This window comes from Pundamilia nyererei, unplaced genomic scaffold (assembly GCF_000239375.1).
Source record: "Pundamilia nyererei isolate P.nyererei 1_Seehausen unplaced genomic scaffold, PunNye1.0 scaffold00112, whole genome shotgun sequence".
NCBI lineage: Eukaryota > Metazoa > Chordata > Actinopteri > Cichliformes > Cichlidae > Pundamilia > Pundamilia nyererei.
Window position 1 is genome coordinate 1,223,318 of NW_005187513.1, and position 20,371 is coordinate 1,243,688.

At 42.7% G+C, this 20,371-nt stretch overlaps 1 protein-coding gene across 2 annotated transcripts; it reads left to right on the forward strand.

The window, feature by feature from the left end:
* Positions 1–9,001: 9,001 nt before the first annotated feature.
* sltm (SAFB-like, transcription modulator) lies at positions 9,002–18,840 on the forward strand. Of its 2 annotated transcripts, none has more exons than XM_005741627.1 (20): positions 9,002–9,175; positions 10,538–10,625; positions 11,056–11,111; positions 11,225–11,252; positions 12,570–13,164; positions 13,778–13,821; positions 13,913–14,025; positions 14,133–14,282; positions 14,393–14,490; positions 14,574–14,734; positions 14,824–14,924; positions 15,017–15,073; positions 15,167–15,321; positions 15,418–15,598; positions 16,045–16,169; positions 16,560–16,733; positions 16,865–17,176; positions 17,274–17,421; positions 17,556–17,710; positions 17,801–18,840. In XM_005741627.1, exons 1-20 carry the CDS (start codon positions 9,041–9,043, stop codon positions 17,910–17,912), a joined length of 2,988 nt encoding a protein of 995 aa, XP_005741684.1. In that variant the 5' UTR covers positions 9,002–9,040; the 3' UTR covers positions 17,913–18,840. The 2 variants fall into 2 exon arrangements, with proteins under 2 accessions (XP_005741684.1, XP_005741685.1); XM_005741628.1 differs by having other exon boundaries at positions 14,574–14,704.
* Positions 18,841–20,371: the final 1,531 nt, after the last annotated feature.

The following is a 20,371-nucleotide window of genomic DNA, read 5'->3' on the forward strand; positions in this document are numbered from 1 at the left end:
CGTCTCAACCTATGTACTGTATGCTTTTTATATTTTAGTAGTGTGTCACACAAACAGCAAATATTGTCAAAAACAGCAAGAAATCTTTGGGGGTGCTTTGATTCATTTTGCTGAAGCACCCCCAAAAATGGGCTAAAATCGCCCCTGCAGTCAAGGTTGCTAATAGGGAATGCAAAAGGATGGCTTGGAAAGAGGCCGCGGTTGTAAAAAAAAAAAAAAAAAAGATGAGTGCTCTGGACAAGGATCGGTGCAATTTGGTAAAGTACTATGAAATCTTCGAGTACAAATAGTGCGCCTTTATTTCAATGGAAATGCTAGACATTAGTTTGATTTTTTTTTTTTTAGTCACAGGTACCGCCATCCACTCGCTCTCTATGAGATTCGGGTCATTTTAAAGCAGATGTTTGTAGCTCTTCCCGCTCTGAAGAGCATAGGTATAATGTATGCGGACATCAAACCTGATAACATCATGCTTGTAAATCAGTCTCGACAGCCGTTTAAAGTTAAACTTATTCATTTTGGTTTGCCACTCGTCCTACAAACATTCCATGTGGCGCCATAATCCAGGCCCTTGGTTACAGGGCCCCTGAGGTCATGTTGGGTATACCTGTGACTGAATCTGCAGACATGTGGGCTCCTGGTTCTGTCGCAGCTTTTCTGTAATTGGGCTACCACCGGTATGTGTGAATATGAAATGATTGGAAGTTTTGTTCACATGTGGCACATTAGTCGGCCTAATGTATGGAGCCCCGCAGGGGACATGGGAGAAAAAAAATTAAGACGGACTTTTGCGAGATCTCGCAAAACTAACTCGGGATCTCGCAAAAGTTTTGTGAGATCTCGCAAAACAAACTCGGGATCTCGCAAAACTTTTGCACAGCAAGAACTATTTCTGGAAAAGAAAAGGGAGAATGAAACACACATGGGTAATGAAGACATCAGTTCAGTATTCAGTATCTACAAGCACTGTGATCAAACAAAGTAAATCAATCACAGACAAGTTCACATGCATGGGAGATTTAGCCAAACACCACCCACAGCCAAACAAAGAATCCGAGAAGCCTGTTCAAATGGATGCTATGTGTGGATCCTGTAAAAAGAATGACACCTGTTGAGGGTCTGGGAGATCGTTTTATTACAATGAAACATCTTCCTGAGGACCCTGCAGTAGATTGCTACGCAGAGTCATCCCATCTCATGAAAGTGTGCCCACCCCTCAGTCTAGAAAATGAAAACGAAAACTTTGTTACCTCAAGTGAAATCATAAAAAACAGAGAACAGAGCAGTGGAGGATCTAGACTGTTTTCCACTTTTGACAACTGTGCCACTGCAGCTGAAATCCAGAGAAACCGACAGAAAAGAGCAGCTGCACACAAAAAGGATCAGCCTGTATTTAGTGAGTTTGCATGGCATGCAAAAGATGAAATGTCTTGGAAGCTGGGTGTCAAACAAAAACAGCTGGTAGAATCTTCCTCTAAATCCAGGGATTCAGCTGTACAAGTGCAGACAGCAGAGAAGGAACAGTCAACACAGTCAACAGTCATCCTATAGGTCGGATTTCATTAGGGAAAAGGATAAAAAACTTTGTCTTAAGGCTTTTTCGCTTTTCTTCAAATACTGAAGAAACTTAACTTCAATCCGCAAACCGGCCATGGCAGATGACCGCCCCTTCCTGAGCCTGGTTCTGTCACAGGTTTTTTCCTGTTAAAAGGGAGTTTTTCCTGCCCACCGTTGCCAAAGTGCTTGCTCATACGGGATCATCAGATTGTTGGGGTTTCTTTCTTATATCGTAGGTTCTTTACTCTACAGTATAAAATGTCTTGAGGCAACTGTTTTGGTTTGTTTTTGTTAGAAATTGTGTTTGTTTTTTAAAAATGTAAAAAATAAAATGTGATCAACTTTAATCAACTCTAACTGTCAAGTTTTTTTTGTTTTGTCGCTGCTGTCATTGTCTCTCGGTCCTCCACTTTTTGATATGCGTTAACCTGATCTGCTTCAAACTTGAATTGATCGGGACCCTGTGAGCTCCACGGTTGAATTTTAGGTGACTGGATAAGGGCTGGTCTCAGTACTGCGGTTATTTGTTGTGTTCTGTGTAAATAAATAGCCAGCTCTTGTTCCCACAGATGCAAAATACGATTTCATGCAGTGAAGTCATAACAACAACCAGTTTAAACTGGTTTGTTGTCTGGATTTTGATATTTAATTCTACCTCTTTATATTTATTTAGGTTGACAGTCTAATCATATTCTGATTCTTGACAATAATCTGCTTTTCTTGTCACATATGAAGGCATGCAATTCTGTATTCACAAAGTCAGACAGTTCAAATGTAAATAAAGATGCAATACACTGATTACAAATCATTTAGCTGTACCTCATTATATAATCTCCTCCTAGACAAGTGGGTATGGTATATATGTTTATATGCAGTTTATATGGTTTGGGTTTTATATATGTATTTTTAAAAACTAATCATTTCACTTACAGGCAGCCACGGCTTACGCTGCAATGTATTCTGGGTAGCTAGTTCAAATTGGTTGCACTCAGAATCCTGAATTGAAGAATTCAGAAGAAACTTCCACCATCAGTTTTGCTCAACTTCAAAGCCACAGCACTGATGACAGATCCACAATGCGTGAATTCATGTCCAGTGCTCTTACTGTGGTTTCTACAAGGCCTGCTGAAAAACCAGTGTCCTTTTCTAGCTCCAGCTTCCAATGGTAGTGTTCATTGATTCCACACTTTCACTCTGATGGCAGTCTCTGCCAAAATGAGAAGCTTTCCAAGCAGACGCAAGAGGGGATTTGCTGACAACTGCTGACATACTGCCAGAATGACGTTTGTACATAATGGCCTGCAACAGACGATATCTGGAATTTGGTCTTTCAGGAAATCCATCTGTCAGACCCTACAGAGGCTGTCCAACTCCTCCAGTATTGCAGAGCAATAAGTGCTATTGCCAGAAGCTTTGCTGTGTCTCCCAGCAGAGTGTCAAGAGCATGGAGGATATTTCAGGAGACAGAAAGTTTCTCTAGGAGAGCTGAACAGGGCTGTAGAAGGTCCTTAACACATCAGCAGAACCGGTATCTTCTCCTTTGTGAATGTAGGAAGAGAATGAGCGCTGCCAGAGCTACAAAATCCACTTGAAGGGCCCACTGGTATGAATGTGTCTGATCAAACAAACAGAAACAGACTTCATGAGAGTTGCTGGAGGCCCCGATGTCCTCTAGTGGGCCATGTGCTCACTGCCTGGCACTGTAGAGTCAAGATTGGCATTTACCATAGAATACGAGTATTGGCAGGTGTAACCGGTGTGGTTCTGCGTTGTGTCTGACGATAAAAGGTAAAAGAAAGAAAGACCTCCAAATAAATAGCTTGCCCATTCCAGCTCCTCTCCCACAGGGGATTGTAGAAAAGGGCTGGCATTTATTTTTTACATTAAACATAAAGTATGAATTTACACGTAACATATTTGACATAAGATTAAAAAAACAACAACACGAAATCGGACATACCTGTCGATAAAAGGTAAAAGAAAGAAAGACCTCCAAATAGCTTGCCCACTCCAGCTCCTATGACCAAATACAAACAGTGGGGAAGAGGGTTAGCTCAACCCACCACAACTTCCAAGCTAGCAAGAATTATCTATTCATGCTAGTGTTCACGTTCCCTAGAACACACATATGGCACACACATACTACACATTTATAGCATCTAACAAAAAACAGGCATAATGATGACAATAATTGAACTAAAATTGCAATCAGAAACATCAGGGTGGCTAAATATGAATTATATGTGTGTTTTACAGTGTTGGAAAGAAATGACACCCACCTCTCCCACAGGGGAATTGTAGAAGAGAGGCAAAAGGGGTACACTGTATTTATAGGGTAGCACCAAAGAAGAAGAACAATGAGGAGGGGCTCTAACTGATAATAAACATAATTACAGGCTTGGAGGTCCTAAAAGTCAGGTATAAAAGGAACAGTTTTGGGGGTTTAGAACACATTTTGTGTAATTATAACAAGATGTGATTTATGACCCTGTTACACAGGTCCACTTCTGATGCTCTGTTCATTTCACAGATGAAAGCAAGTTCATCCTGAGCACATGTGACCGATCTGAAAGGTACTGGAGAAGTCGTGGAGAACGCTATGTTGCCTGTAACATCGTTCATCACGACCGGTTTGGTGGTTGGTCAGTGACGGTCTGAGGGAGGCATATCCGTGAAGGAACATCAACAAGCTAGGTAAGTACACCCTGACTAGGTATCAGGATGACATCACATTATCAGACACTATGATGGTGCAGTGGCTCCTGGATTCAGCCTAGTGCCCGGCCTCATGTGGTGAGAGTATGTAGAGAGTTCCTGGAGGATGAAGGAATAATAATAATCATCATCATCATCATAATATCACTGGCTGGCCCCAACGCTCGCATGACCTAAATCCAGTAGAACACAACTACTGTTTTGACTGCACCCCCAGCACCTGGCTGCATCTGAGAGGAGACCCTGTACTGTCCATCAGGCCATTACAAGCCCCGACATTGTCAGACCAGAAGTGACCGTATTTGGAGGGTGTAGAACTGTTTTATGCTCAGAGATGTCACATTTATTTATGGTTCTTTTCGTGCAACAACCCGCAGTCTGGTCAGCGCCGGTCTCAGCTTTTCCAAAAACCAACTTCTCTCGTCACTAAAAAGGGGGGAAACAGACCGTCCTCAGTCCAGACGCCACCAGCTGTGTTCTCACCTTGCCTCCCCGGCACCGCCCCGGATCGTTATGTGAGATTTATCCCAGCTGTGTCTCCCTCCTGTTGTGCATCCCCCTCGTTACCTGGTGTGTTGTCCTTTATCTGCTTGTCATCCCTTGTGTAATCTCTGCTCTCCGTCTCCTGGCGTTTCCAGGTGGTTCTAGTTTCAGGTACATGTTTTTGGGTTTTTTTAAGTTTTCTCAGTTTAGGTTTTGGCTCATTTTCCATGTTCCACCTGTTGGTTATTTTGTTGCGCCGTCAATAAAGGCTCACTTTCTGTTAGTGATGGCCAGATAAAGCTTTCTGAAGCATTGAAGCTTGTGTTGAAAAAACGGTTCATTACTCAAAGCTTTTCAACACAGTCCTCTCTGGTGACATCTGGTGGCCAAACATATGAGGAGCAGCTAGAATCTACAAAATAAAATCAACTGCTTCATTATTATTGCCCACTCTACAGAGTCGAGTTCACAATTCTGTCTCATATTGGGCTGCCGTTGTGTTGCTTTGAACATGTATTTTTGGGGGGCTGAAAAAATTGCCATGTCTATTTGTTTAATAAATAATTTTGATCAATTAACACTCCTTGTTTAAACATGTGCCATGGTGTGGACTTTCTTTGTTTGTGACTCCTTGATGTTTGTAAATACAATAGATGAAAAATGCATATAATAATGTACAACACATTATGCCGTATGCTTCTGCTCTGAGGTCCTGACTCCATGTACCTATGCAATTAATCATCGGACAGGTATGTTTATAAATAATATTAAATTAGGCCAATTTTCTTATACATATTCTTGACCTGGGGTAAGACTGATTGTGAACTGGAAAGGGAAAATGACTTCACATGTCATGAAGATGCTAGAGAGATTCATCCTGAGACACCTGCGTCTGCTTGGCTGGATCACCTGCAGTTTGCTTGTCAAGCCCGTATCGGCGTGGAGGATGCCATCATCTACCTGCTAGACCAGGCTTATTCTGGGGTGGACATTTTTGGAAGCACTGTGAGGGTCATGTTCTTTGACTTCTCTAGTGCTTTTAACAGGATCAGACCATCACTGCTGGGGAATAAGCTCACGGAAATGCAGGTGGACGCCCCACTGGTAGCTTGGATCACTGACTATTTAACAAGTCGACCACAGCATGTTCGGCTGAAGAGCTGCCGCTCTGATAACATCCTGAGCAGCACGGGGGTGCCGCAGGGGACTATCTTATCACCCTTCCTCTTCACCCTCTACACATCTGACTTCAGGTACAAGTCTTAGTGATGTCATCTGCAGAAATTCTCTGATGACTCTGCCATTGTGGGCTGTATCAGGGATGGACAGGAGGAGTGCAGGAGTGTGGTGGACAGCTTTGTTGAGTGGTGTGAGTTAAACCATCTAGAGCTTAACATCACAAAGACAAAGGAACTGATCATGGACTTCAAGAAGCATGCTCCTCCTCCTACCCTTGTCACCATCAGAGGGGCTGATGTGGAGATCGTTGAGGACTACCAGTACCTGGGAGTATACATGGACTGTAAACTGGACTGGAGCAATAACACCAATGCTGTCACAGCTGGCGAGGCAGGCTGTGTGTAGATAAAGTGAGGACCCAAGTGCAGGCAGAGGTTGGTATGAGGAGTGAGTTTATTTAAGGTGGAGATGGCGAGGAACTAAGAAATAACTAAACTGGGAAAACCTAAATACATGAAATTGAAACCAAAACTCACAGAGTGACATGCAAAGGAACATAGGAAGGACCACGGCAGAGACTCAGGGAAGACATCACAGACAAATCAGCAACAGGCAGGAGAACACACAGGGCTTAAATACACACAGGAGAAATCATAGGATGGGAGACAGGAAGGGAACACACCTGGGAGAAATCAGGGCTGACGAGACACAGGCGTAAAGCTTAGAACACTCACGTGAGACGGAGACCTTCAGAATAAAACAGGAAATACAACAGGTATGCACAGACATGAGCTTAACACAAGACATGGCGACAAGGAGGGAACACAAAGATGTGGGACCAGGGCAGGCACAGAGACACAACAAAAGGAGCTTGAAATACAAAACAGAAACAAAACCTGAGAACAAGAAATTCCCAACAAGAATGAACCTAAAACACAAGATAATAATCAAAACCTAAAAGTCCACCACTGGGTCCACAGACTCAGGACCACGACAACTGCTGTCTTCAAAAAAGGGCAGAGTTGGCTTTTCCTACTGAGGTGGTTCAGGTTCTTCAATGTTGGTAGGAAAATGCTGACCATGTTCTATCACTCTGTGGTAGAAAGCGCTGGGTTCTTTGCAGCTGTGTGCTGGGGCAGTGGGGTGAAGACAGCTGATGTCAACAGGCTGAACAAGCTGATTTAAAAGACTGGTTCTGTCCTGGGTGTCAGACTGGAGAACCTGGAGGAGGTGTCTGAGAGGAGAATGCTAAAGAAGCTTCTTTGTATTATGGACAACCCCTGCCACCCCACGCATGCCTCCACGGTGAACCATTGGAGCACATGCAGCAAAAGACTAATCTAATCGCCCCGAAATGCAGAACTGACCGCCACAGGAAATCCTTCATACCAGTGGCAATAAGACTGTACAACTCTTCCTCGCTCTGTAGGTGATTTTCCTGAGGATTAATACCAATGTTATTCTGTTCCCATTCAGACCGTGCAGTATCACCCAACAGTATTTTATTGAATGTTTGTTTCATCTCCCCATCATATCCTGCTACTCTCTTTTATTTAATTGCATAATACTATGTCACTTTTTAGAGTCACCTGCACTGATAGTTAAGTTATTTATTTTTCAGGATATACTTACATTGTTACTTCGTTGGAGTTATTTGATATATTTTGCACTATCCTACCTACTACATATTACTACTATTATTCTTATTGTATATATTATATATCTTATTCCTCTGTCTCTCTTGCTGCATTGAGCATGTGTATGACAAAATACTTTCCCTCGGGATAAATAAAGTTCTTATCTTATGACAGAATCAGTGACCGAGTATAGAAAGACCAGCTCTTTATCCTCTCAAGGATACTTGATAGTGATGTGCGATACCACTGATTTCCTTTCCGATCCGATACCAAGTAAAATTCAGGGTGGTATCGGCGATAATAATCCGATACCGATACTCTGTACAAAAACTTAATGTTTCATTGCATTTCATAATACAATATATAATTTTATTATATAATTGTAACAATAACATAACCATATTGCTTCATAATGATTAGAGGACATCAGACAACTTGTTTTTATTGCTTAATAATGCAGAATAATCATATAGAAATAAAAAAAACCTTCTCCAAGTCCACAAAACACATGTAGACTGGTTGGGCAAACTCCCATGCGCCCTCATGTATTAGTGGTGTGCGGATCGAGACTGAAATATCGATTCTTCCGATACCAGCAATTTATGTTCTAGAATCGAATCTCATATTATAATATCGATATTTTAGTACTCTGGGGTAAATTTGTAGTTTTTCCATTAAAATGAACGCACTGAAAAGAAACTATACCATTCGGATCGTCTAATTTGGAAGGAACTACTTCCTCTTACGCCTTTCATAGTCATATGCGAAATACGGCTGTATAAATGTGTCGCAGCCCCTGGCCTGCACACTCACAACAATGGCTGAGCGCAAACAGAGTCATGTGTGGACGCGTTTTACCTCCACAAACAGCCCAGACGCGGTTTGTGATATATGTGGCAAGACAGTGTTGTGGCAACACCACTGACCTCGTCAAACACCTCGGAGTAAATCACATCACAGAATATGATGAGCTTATGTTGAGGCGAACTGAAGAGGAGGACAGGGACACAGACGTCTCTCGCAGAGTCCTTTAGTGCTGCAGGCAGGCAACATGCTCAAATAGCGCACAACTTCAGTTTTTTTTTTTTATTTCTATATGATTATTCTGTATTATTAAGCAATAAAAACAAGTTGTCTGATGTCCTCTAATCATTATGAAGCAATATGGTTATGTTATTATTACAATTACATAATAAAATTATATATTGTATTATGAAATGCAATGAAACATTAAGTTTTTGTACAGAGTATCGGTATCGGATTAGTATCGCAGATACCACCCTGAATTTTACTTGGTATCGGATCGGAAAGGAAATCAGTGGTATCGCACATCACTATCCAAAATATTAAGTATTTGCCTTAACAATAGATGACGGTGAAGCATTTAATCAATAACTACTGAAAACCAACGAAGAAGACGCAGGGGGAAAGTGTCTGCGCGCGCAACCATTCTGTAATCTTGAGGTAAAATGGCGTCGGGTGCCATTTCAACCGAGTGCAAGAAGATATCGGAATTAAGAGTTGTTGATCTTAAATCGGAGCTCAAGCGAAGAAATTTGGACACCTTTGGTGTGAAGAGTGTTCTCGTCGCGCGACTTAGACAGGTGAGTCAGACGGAGCTGATGTGTGCAGAAACGATGACCGAGCCTGGCTGCACGGTGCACAGATGCTAACGCTAATGCTAGCCCGTGTAGTCACAGATTTCCCATCGATTCTAGCGAACAACACTCGTAGTTTAATTGCTAGAGTGACCGAGTTTTGGAGGCATTAAAGCTAGATATCTGTCGGGAAATATTTCGTGTTTGTAGCTCGGACCAGGAGCCAAGGGAGGTTGTGTTGAAGTATGTAAAAATGTTAACGCTCGCCTTAAATTAGCGGGGGTGCCCAAACAAAAGGCCTGTTTATTCCCCCTTCGCCTCGAAACATCAGACGGACGAGGGCTCTCTGGTTCGATGCCGCATTTGAGGACCACTTAATCTCAGCGCAAACAGATGCAGCAGATTGCGCGTGATTGATCCCAGGTGCTGGAAGTGTGGATTTTATTGTTAAAATACGCATGCGCTCATTGTAAATCCGGATCTAAATAAGAGCGCAGTGGCTGCTCTGTGTTTTTGGTTTTGCTTGTTTTCGATTGAGTTTTCACGATGAGTACTACTGACACATCCAGGGTACGGATAAAAGTGTTTTTTGTTTGTTTTTGTTTTAGTTAATATAGTCGAACATGTGGTTGCTTTAAACAGACGGAGGAGCCTGTTTAATAGATTTTTAGCTAAACGTCAATACTGTCTGATGTTCACATTTAAAAGTCGGTCTCAGAATCAGAATCAGAATACTTTATTAATCCCGAAGGAAATTAGGGTTACAGCAGGCAGCACGCTAATGGCGCATGCGCACTTACAAAGGAACCTTCTGACCAACTTTACACAAACATCATGGGAGACATGCCAGAAGGTAGGCTGATAGGAAAAAAACAACGAAAATACATAACATGAGGTAAGAGGAGGACTGAGGTCAGACTGAGCTCCTAGTGGGAGAACAGTTTGATAACAGAAAAAACACCTCAGCACAAAAAGCACATGACTATCAATACACCATAGAAACACAAGACAACAGGGGCGGGTAAAGGGTAAGAGAAAGCCGGTGTAGACAGCGCATCCGGTCCTGCAGCATGTCTGCGCTGGTCCAGTCGACTGCCATCTCCCCCGGTAGGGCACAAGCATCGAAGGCGTTTGGAAAGGGAGGGGGGATGAGTGTGTGTATATCAGTGTATGTGTGTGTGTGTCTAGAGTTCAGTTGAGACAGTGTCCTTCGCCCCACCAGGCTAAGTAAACAGTCTTCCAGCCAACCCAGGTGGCCTTGCATGGAATGGGAAGGAACAGTCTAAACACAGTCGTTATCAGGGAGCTGTTTAATTATTTAATTTGCATACTGATTAATTAGTAATCCTAACTTGATTGTTCTTTAAGGCTATTGAGGATGAAGGTGGCGACCCAGAAAACATTCAGCTCCAGCTCTCAGCTGAAACACCAACTCGCAAAGGCGGAAAAGCTAAAGGTAATCTTTCTTTCTTTCTTGTAAGAGTCAGGTTGCCCCAGGTGTGGTCAGCGAGACCCTGGCATCCTCTGTCAGAGGAAAGTGCATTTGTTGAGTGGGTGCTGGCTGTTACCCAGTGACATTCACAAAGACGGTGCTGCACCAAATACCTCCCTGCGATTGTTTTGGTCTCTAGCAGATTGACTGACCAGCCTCTTGGCCTACTTCAGTGGGGCTTTACCAGTCAATTCACAGTGACTGCCAGTAGCCACATTCAAACAACATTTGGATCCCTCCCCAGCCCCTTTTTTTTCATTTTCAACAGCTAACATTTGTACTTATGCCTGGAGGTTGCCAGATGGTCACCGACCGGTGTGACTGGGGCCTCAACAAGTTCATGTTTTCTAAATGTTTTCATGTTGAGTTTTAATGTTTTAATTTAATCTTTTAGGAAAGAAAGTGGATTCGGATTTGGACAACACCGTGGAAGATGACAATTTTTCCAAGGTGACTGTGATAAACACATCTGTTGATGTTTGAGACATTGACACAAACCCTTTTTGTTGTTGTACTTGACACTGACAGCCTTCTCAACTCACCTGAGTGTTTTTGTTTTCTAGGAGGCTGAAGAGTATGAGTCAGAAAAGGGTATGTATGATAGCACACCAATCCCCAATGCTAACATTTGGATCCCTCCCCACCCCCTTTTTTTCTTTTTTTTCAACAGCTAACTCCAGGTACAATGCATATATCATGTGGTATTTCATGCTTCCGGTAGCTACTGCATCTATCTAGGTTGCAACACATAAAAGGAGGAACACATACATGATTAATTGAGACATTTCTCAAGATCGAGTCAAGGTTTTTTTGTTGTTGTTTTGCATCGCATGTCAATCGTTGGATACAGGATGCCTGGGTACCCGGTTTTCTTGGATTGCTCAAAATATTTAAAAGAAATCAGTTGTTTGCTTCAGTGAATTTCTGTTTTTAGTGGCATTCGTCTCCCTACATCGCCTAAGGAAATGAAGATTGAATATATTCACTGAATGAATGAAAATTGGAGGCGGCACTAGCTTGTAAGATTTGAGGATCACTGCACTTTCTTGTTGTCGCTGTGATTGACAGCATGATTGGACAGGACCTGTAAAATGTGTGTTGGGTAGATCTGAATGGTTCACTCCATTCACCACAGGAAATGGGCACATCGTGTTAGGTCTTGGCAGGTGAAACGCTCGGCGAATGAAGTCTGTACATGGGTTGACTCAAGGACTGCGACATTCATGTGAGCATGTTGTACACGTACAGAAGCCATTTGTCAAGAAACAGCAAGAAACCTCATACATTTGTACCCAGGTGGCTGCAGCCCACCCATGATGTGTGCAGTGAAGATGCCACAACATGTTCAGCAAGGATAGACTGTCGTACACAAAGGGATGGACTCTTTCTAACTGCATGGGTGTGACTGAATGGACACGTTACAGCGGGTTGGATTTGATGATAACTTTTTTACTTTTACACCCCCCCCCCATATAAAACCTGCTAAGATAAGACATTTATTATACAAGAAATGCTGGATGATAAAGAAGATATCCTAAAACTCAGACGACTTTTCAAGAACTGACCCACCGGGAATGTATTTTGCCTAAATGGAGAAAACCCAAAAGATGAACTGATGCCATTCCTCCACATGTGAACTTTCTGAAGAGCGACCATGACTTGTCGTAGGACGTATCGGGAATTGAATTCATACTGAAGTACTTCATGTGTCAAGAAATGAGAAGCACGGAAATATTCCCACATGTCCAAGGAGATTGTGTGTTTTGTGTCTTCCTGTGGTGTCTACGCCCTCGATGACCATTAACACTAAATGTGCTTTCTATTCTACTTTATAGGTCAAGTAACATGCGACATGTCAAATGTTAAAAGTTGTGTTTTTGCCATGTTTATCCTTGTTAAATCCCTCAGATGTAACTGATACAGATGATGGTATTCGTGAAAATTCTAAGCCTCCACCCTGTGAGGACAGCCTCGCTCACTCTGAGGCTGAACCCGAGACAGACGCTGTGGCGGCTGAGGCTGATTCAGAGCCTGAGCCAGAGGTGGACGCTGAGCCCGAGGCCGATCCCGATGCTGAACCAGACGCGGATGAGGATCCAGAGGTCGAGCCTGAAGTGGCTGAGATGGATGCTGAAGCCATGAATTCCTCTAAAGAAGCCGAGGAGGATCACCTATCCGTCTCAATCCCAAACGAAGATGCCATCACTCTGGATGTTGATGGTGACGACCTCCTGGAAACAGGTAAACATGTGAAACTTCCAGATCCAGAGGCAGAGAAGGGCAATGATGAGCCAGAGGCCTCTGCTGAGATGAGCCCAGACGATGACATGAAAGCGAAAGAGTCGGAGGGCCACAAAGATGGTAAGAAGGACGATGGATCCCGTGGCGAGCCCATGAAGAAAGACGGCCGAGACGCCACGAAGAAAGCTGAAACGGGTGATAAAGAGAAGGATTCTGGGAAGAAAGGCCCCTGCACTACTGGGGCATCAGGTCAAGCAAAGAGGTTTGTCTTTCTATGTCAGTTCTTTGATACTACTACCAAGTCCAGCTCACTAAGAACGCAACATTGTGGGTAGCCTCAAGAAATATTTTTTTATTTTTAAAATTTTTTTTTGCCATGAGGGAGATGTTCACTGATGTACCTAATCCTGCCATTTACGGCATTGATTTATTTCTCTGAAGTCGGTTAAAATGTGAAGTTACCCACAAGCTGAGAGAACGACTCTTATTTTGTTACTTTGGCCTTTCCAGCAATTTTTAAGCCTTTTCCAGTTTCTACACAAGGCAGTGTAAAAGAGCATTAGTCTCTGTGATGACGGTTTTTTCCCCTTTGTGGCCAAATGATTCGCTGAAGTTGAACAAACCTCCGAAGATTTCATTTGTCCAGAGAATAAATTGGCTGACAACTTGACCCCATCTCACCACTGGAAAAATCAATGAAGCCTTTGAGACATTGGTTCAGATCCACGTCTTGCCTAAAGGATTTTTTTTTTTTTTCCCCCTCAACAGAACCACGAGTTATTTTATTCCACTAGCCGTGTGCCTGTCAGCTTACGTCATGGTGTTATTTACCGTCATTCATTTCCTGTTTGTTGTTTCAACCTTTTGCTTTTTAGCTCTTCAAGAGACAGAGATGGAAAAGCTGCAAAAGATGAAAAGGGTAAGGATGTTTTTAGAGAAGGGGAAAAAATATTCAGTGTGGTGTTTTGGTTTTTCTAATACTACTGCTGTTTGGAAAACATGTTTATTAGGAGCTGTAAGCGGCAACAACACTGCCAGCTCGTCTCGTAACATTTGGGTGAGCGGCCTTTCTTCAAACACCAAAGCAGCTGATCTGAAAAACCTTTTTGGCAAATATGGCAAGGTAGATAACGTCTTTTTTGTGTGTGTGGTTACTTAGTTGTCTTCACTTATTTTGAGCATAAAAAATATTCTTGGAATTTTATAGAGAAAACAAAAATTTTCAAACAGGTTTTAAGTGCCAAGGTGGTTACGAACGCTCGCAGTCCTGGTTCGAAATGTTACGGCTTGGTGACGATGTCGTCCAGCACAGAGGTGGCACGCTGCATCTCCCACCTGGACTGCACAGAGCTTCATGGACAGCAGATATATGTTGAAAGGGTTGGTTGAATGCATTATGTCTCATTTCTTCATAGAATAAAACGTTGGTCCTGTATCACTCTTTTTGTTTTTTATTAATCTTGTTTTTTTTGTTGGTTTTTTTTCTTTAGGCCAAAAATGATCCATTCAAAAAGGAGCCCTCAAAGAAAGAAGCAGAGGAGAAGGCAAATGAAAAGCGCAATTCCACCGGGATGAAGGCGACTAACAAGTAAGTGACAGGAGGAAGCGGAAAAAAGTGCTAATGGTAATTGTATGAAAGCCTATTTAACTTTCTGTCCTTTTCTCATTTAGGCCACAGGCGTCCTACAAAAAAGAAGACAAGAAAGTTGATAAACTCTCTGAAAAGGACAAAGACGTATCCAAGAAGCAAGATGCCAGAAGCGGAAAATCCAGCTCCGTTTCATCTGGTTCAGGACACGAAGGTGCAAAGAAGGATGACAGAAAGCATGGCCGTAGGTTTTAGCCCTCTTCTCATCTCTGATTTGGAGAGTGTAACGTAGCTGCTTTGTGGTCATAATTTGCTTTTTGTTTTTTTTAACAGGGGCAAAGAGCCCAAGCAAGATGATGGTGGTAGATCACAACAAAGGAGAGTCTAGTTTTGGCAAAATGAGACCTTTCAGAAGGGGAAAGTATTTTGACAAAGTAAGAATTATTTCTGCTTAATTGTAACCACATTTTAAATGTGTATTTGTCTTCAGATGAATACAAATGTGCTCTGTTTGATACTTTTTCAGCCTTTTGTTAACATGAACTTTCAAAGACGGCCAAGAAGTTTGATTCCTCCCGAGGAGGTATGAAGTTCTCTCTATACTTTTTGTTTGTTTGTGATTAATGTGCTTTAGTTCTTATTTTTTTTCAAGCTTGAATTTCTGTTTCCCTACTAGCTGGAGATGATGAAAGATAAAATGCGACCTTTTATGAAAAAGGGGGAGGAGCGGGACATCTTACCTTTTGAGAAAATCAAGGAGCAGAAGGAGCAGAGGATGCGTGAAAGGATGGCTCGTATGGAGCGTGTCCGCAGAGCCGTGGAGTTGCGCAAGTACGCACACAAGTTATTACACTTGGTAGATTTATAAAATGCTGAGGCTGCTGTATGTTTGAGTTTCAAGGCGAGTGATGTCTTGTTTGTCTTCAGGCGCCGTGAAATTGCAGAACATGAACGTCGGGAGCGTGAGCGTATCCGCCTGTTGCGGGAGCGTGAAGAGCGGGAGAACCTTCTCCGGGAGCGCCAGAGACTGGAGATGGAGAGGCAAAAACTGGAACGGGAGCGCTTGGAAAGGGAGAGGCTTGAGAGGGAGAGAATTCGTATAGAGCAGGTACAGCGTGAAACATGTATCAGACTAACTTTTTATGTTATAGCTGTCATTTAGCACGGCTAGAAATGGTGGTCACAGATGTAGCTGTCTACTAACCCTTGCATGCACTGACTGATATTAGCAGCTGGCACTCGAAAGCTGCTGTCAACATTTTGGTAATATGAAGCTTGTAATAGATGAGATGTGGTGGCAAATGCATGGGAAACTCCAATAGCTGTGAGAAAGTTTGCTGCTGCTTCAACAAAAAAACTGCCCAGCAACAGCATAATTAGCTTCTTTTTCATTAGCACTTAAGGGATAAAGGGGGCTAACCTGTTGAGGCAAGAGTGAGCTGAGGAAGATGGGAGCGGCTTTATCACGTCTTTAAATCCTAAATCAAATCTAACGTAATGTTGTAACCGCAGCCATATTTTTAATTGTTTAAATTTGTATTTATTTTTTTTCAGGAAAGGAGGAAGGAAGCGGAGCGCATGGCTCGTGAGCGCGAGGAACTGCGGAGGCAGCAGGAGCAGCTTCGCTTTGAGCAAGAAAAGAGAAACAACCTGAAGAGAGGCCGTGAAGTGGAACACGGGTACATGTAGTTTTGTCTCAGCTGTTTTAATGTGAAGACGAGTGTGGATAATCATTACCCATGAGTTACATTTATTTAAAAATGGAAACTGAGCAGCTGACGAAGAGCTTAACAGCTTTTTCTTCTGTTTTCTCAAAAGTAAAATTTTGTTCAGTTTGACTTCGGTACAGAAAAGATCATCACTGGGTCTGTGTGTGCGCAGCACAACCATAATCTGAGAGTTTTTGGCTTTCATTAGGAGAGGGAGCGCTGTTATCGAGTGGCATTTACATAATATGTAAAGTCTGTGACGTAATGTTGTGTTTATAGTGGTAGCTAGTGTTATCTATATTACAGAGTGACAAGTGGCGTCCCGCACTCGTGACTCAGTGTCTGTATTCGATGTTTCAGTCGACGAGACGACTCCTATTGGAACGGCAACAAGAAGATACAGCCCGAGTCTGACGCCCGTTTGAATCAAGGCTCAAACTACAACAGGCAGCAGAACCGCTTTACAAACTTCACTCCCCGAGAGAGAGGCCGCTTCCCCGAGACCGCCAGCCAACCACCCAACACGTATGACAGGTACACGTTTAAACTACATTAGTTTACTTATCACAATGTTGATGCCATTCGTTGGAATCATTTATGGACTCCAAAGAAAGCTTTTATTGCACTTTCGGTGAATTACATTTTGGTCCTCTTTGTGTTTCAAGACGAAACCGGTTTGACGGCGAGCCTGAGGTGAAGAAGAGTCGGCCTGCTCCTCATAGAGAAGGCTCCGGCTTTGATCGCTACCACAAAAACTTTGAAACGGTCCGCAGAGCTGAGCCGCCACCACCTCCACGCGCTGAACTTCGGGACACCGACCGCCGGGACAGAGACGACAGACGCCCCGCTCCCATGCACGATCGCCCTATGGGAGCAAGAGGCGCAATGCCGGGCATGTCGCACAATCGCGCACCGAGGGATGGAGGGCACGGATGGAAGAATGACGGCGGGATAAACTCCAATAAGGGAGATATGCGGTAAAGGAAAACTCCTGTTTGAAGATTAAGCATTATTAGTTGCTTGATGGTTTTGGAAAGCTAATCTCTCTTTGAAATCTCTTGCTGGGCTGAGCAGCGGGCCTATGCGCATGCGTGCAGAGCGATCGGGCAGGGATGGCCCAGGTGTCGGTCCAGGTCCTGCTCTCAGAGGAGGCCACTCCATCAACCGTGAAAGGAGCTTTAATGATCGAGATGAAAGAAGGCCCATGGTGATGAGTGATCAGGTGAGTTTATCTTCTGAAAAAGGAGTGATGTCTTTCCCTGATCCTCCTGTACGATGGAAAACCTTTACATTTTGAGTTGGCTTTCCTCTGTGTGAGAGACCCAAACACATTCAGCATTTCCTTTGCCTCTGCAGCCTTTCAGCTCGGGTCGCCAGGTCGTAGTGGAACGTCACGGCAGGGAGCAGGGAATGAGGAAGGAGTGGCACGGTGGCTCAAGCTCCCAGGGTGGAGGCTTTTCCGATAATCGCAGGATGGGGGACTCTCGGAGCGCCATGATGCCGCCTTCCAGGTATGCTGCATAATGGAGACGTGTTGAGAAAGCAGAGTAGCGTGCCGCCCTTCCATCCTTCTCAGACATGACCTTTTTGTCTTTCTGCAGTCACTCTTCGTCTGGAATGAGCCGAATTGTACAGATCACCAACAACTCCATCCCCAGTGGCGGCACTGTGGGCGGATTCAAAACCTTCAAAGGAACGCCGCGGCAGTTCTAACCACAGCCACAAATCTGCAACATGAAAGCTCCTGAAGATCTGAAGACTTTTCTGAACTTTATTTTTAGAATATCAACTTTTTGTTTTTTCTTTTTTCTTTTGGCGGCACGTTTGTGCACAAAAGGTTGATGACACTATTTTATTTTGTATAGACAAGTGTACCTCCAGTGTAGGGTTTTTTTTCCTGACAGTTTTGCTGTTACCATTACACAACCCTGTGCACATGTTTTAATAATATTTAGAAACCTTATTGTACAGCACAGTCTTTGTAACAAGTTTTCAAGTGATGTTAAGACTTCTCTTATTGAGTGTTCTCTGTACATTTTCAGTAGCCTAGCGTCACACTCAATTTTCCTGTGTAATATGTCTTTAGCGTATTATAGAACCCGACATGAAGGGATAATTGACTCATTTGGAAGTTTCACAGATGACGAAAAGAAATATCTTTTTTGAAAAGTCATTTTTGCTGTGGATGTCCTGTTTTTGTAAAAGAAATGATTATAAAACTGTAAAAGAGCCCGCATTGTAGCTAAATACCTCTCATAGGCCACGAATTGAATCACAGACAGGTCTGTGTGTCTAAACTCAAATTTGACTTTCAGGTCAAACTGCAGGGCATTCAGTGGAGGTAAGCGAGACTTTTAAGGGCACACATGGTTGTTGTTTGCTCATTGTTATTTCAGTGAAATTTGAACATTTGCTTTTCAGCTTTTTTTTTTTTTTTTTCCTTTTTGTGAAACTTGTATTGTAGCGACATCCTGTGTCCATCATTGAACCCTCTCATGGTAGCAGGAAGTATCAGTGTAGAAGGTTTGAATTTGAAAAAGTGCACAAGATGGGTAAAACCTGCCCTTTGAAGGGGACATCATACTGTATGTAGACTGTAAGCTTCGTGTCAACTGTGACTAAACCAACATCTTGCCTCTGTCTCGTCTTGTTCGGTCATTTCAGTGCTTTTTTTTTTTTTTTTTTTAAATTTTGTTTAAAAGCTCGTTAAGCTTCGTAATTCTTTCAGAGCTGGACCAATACTGCACACCTCGGACTGCCATGCATGTAGTTGGATTTAAATTTAAATTACACATCTGTTGTAACTGGTTGAAGCTGATTCAACTACCAGGAGGGGGGTGGGGGGAAGTGAGAAGCCAAATGTCTTTGTGCTGAGTCTTCGGTCATGCCAGGATCAGTTTGCTTGTGGGCCTCAGCGTGAAACTGTTGATGGGGTGGGAGTGAAGATCTCTCAGCTAGTGCGTGTACGTGCTTTGCCAGTTGGAAGTTTAAAATGAAATACAAGTTTCTGTGTGTGTGTAAATGTTCTCCCCCATACTTTTCTTAAGAACAGTGATTATGAAGTGGTGGACATCTTGAGAGTTGACTGGTTTATAAAGCAACACATAAAACACTTTACTAAAATCCATATATTGCTTACAAAAATATGTTTTAGAGAACTTTCATAAGAACCTTAGACCTACTCAGTAAACTAAACTTAGTTTAGTCATTTATTCAATTTCAGTTCAATTTTATTTCACAACAACAGTTGCCTCAAGGTGCTTTATATTGTAAAGGTAAACCCTACAGTAATACATACAGAGAAGAAGCCCAACAATCATGACCCCCTATGAGCAAGCACTTTGGCAACAGTGGGAAGGAAAAACTCCCATTTAACAGGAAGAAACCTCTGACAGAACCAGGCTCAGGGAGGGGCTGCGACCGGATAGAAGGTTTGAGGGGTCATCTGTTCAGAGGTGCCCTTCTGCAACTTGGTTTTAATTAGTGGTTATTTCCTTTTGCCTTCCTGTCAGCTCAGGGCAGTCTGGCCTTTTCTTGTCTTACCTCTGACACATTAGGGCATTTTCGATGGTTGTGTGTAGAACTGCAGCAGGTCATTTTGACCATGTCTCAATGATTAATTCTAATGAGTTGCCATACGATTGGCTAATTAGGTGTTTTCAAAAAGAAAACAGTTGAACAGGTGTACCTAATGATGTGGTTGGTGAGTGTATATTCCACTGCAGTGTCTAACCAACTGGTACAGTGTCCTTGGACTTTTATGCTTCATACATCTTGTTCATATGTAAGGCAAACAGATATAACCAGTTCCTCCCACCTGGAAAAAAAAGTAACCAAGTCAATCTTACAAAATATTTTTTATAGTGTGAAGGTGAAGTTTTGCACGGCTTCAATACATACGATAATGAAACTGTATTAACTGATTCTCAGGTGGTCAGGTTGGAACTTTTTTCCAGAATGGATTAATTTTACGTGGAATGATCCAACTCACAGTTTTCACACATACAGGCTATGAAATGGTGCAACTTCCACTTTTCTCAAAAGACATTAAGACTTCAAAGCAATGACAACAAACCAACAACTTATCTTAGTTTTTTATTTTCCTGGTAACTTCTAATCAGGTTGAATGTCCCTCGTCTATAAGGCATTTTGTTATATATATATATTTATAT

Coding starts and splice junctions, on each gene's coding strand:
- sltm (XM_005741627.1), top strand. CDS start 9,041: ATGGCGTCGGGTGCCATTTCAACCGAGTGCAAGAAGATATCGGAATTA. Junction 11,253..12,569: donor AGAGTATGAGTCAGAAAAGG/GTATGTATGATA, acceptor TAAATCCCTCAG/ATGTAACTGATACAGATGAT. Junction 15,074..15,166: donor GTTTGATTCCTCCCGAGGAG/GTATGAAGTTCT, acceptor TTTCCCTACTAG/CTGGAGATGATGAAAGATAA.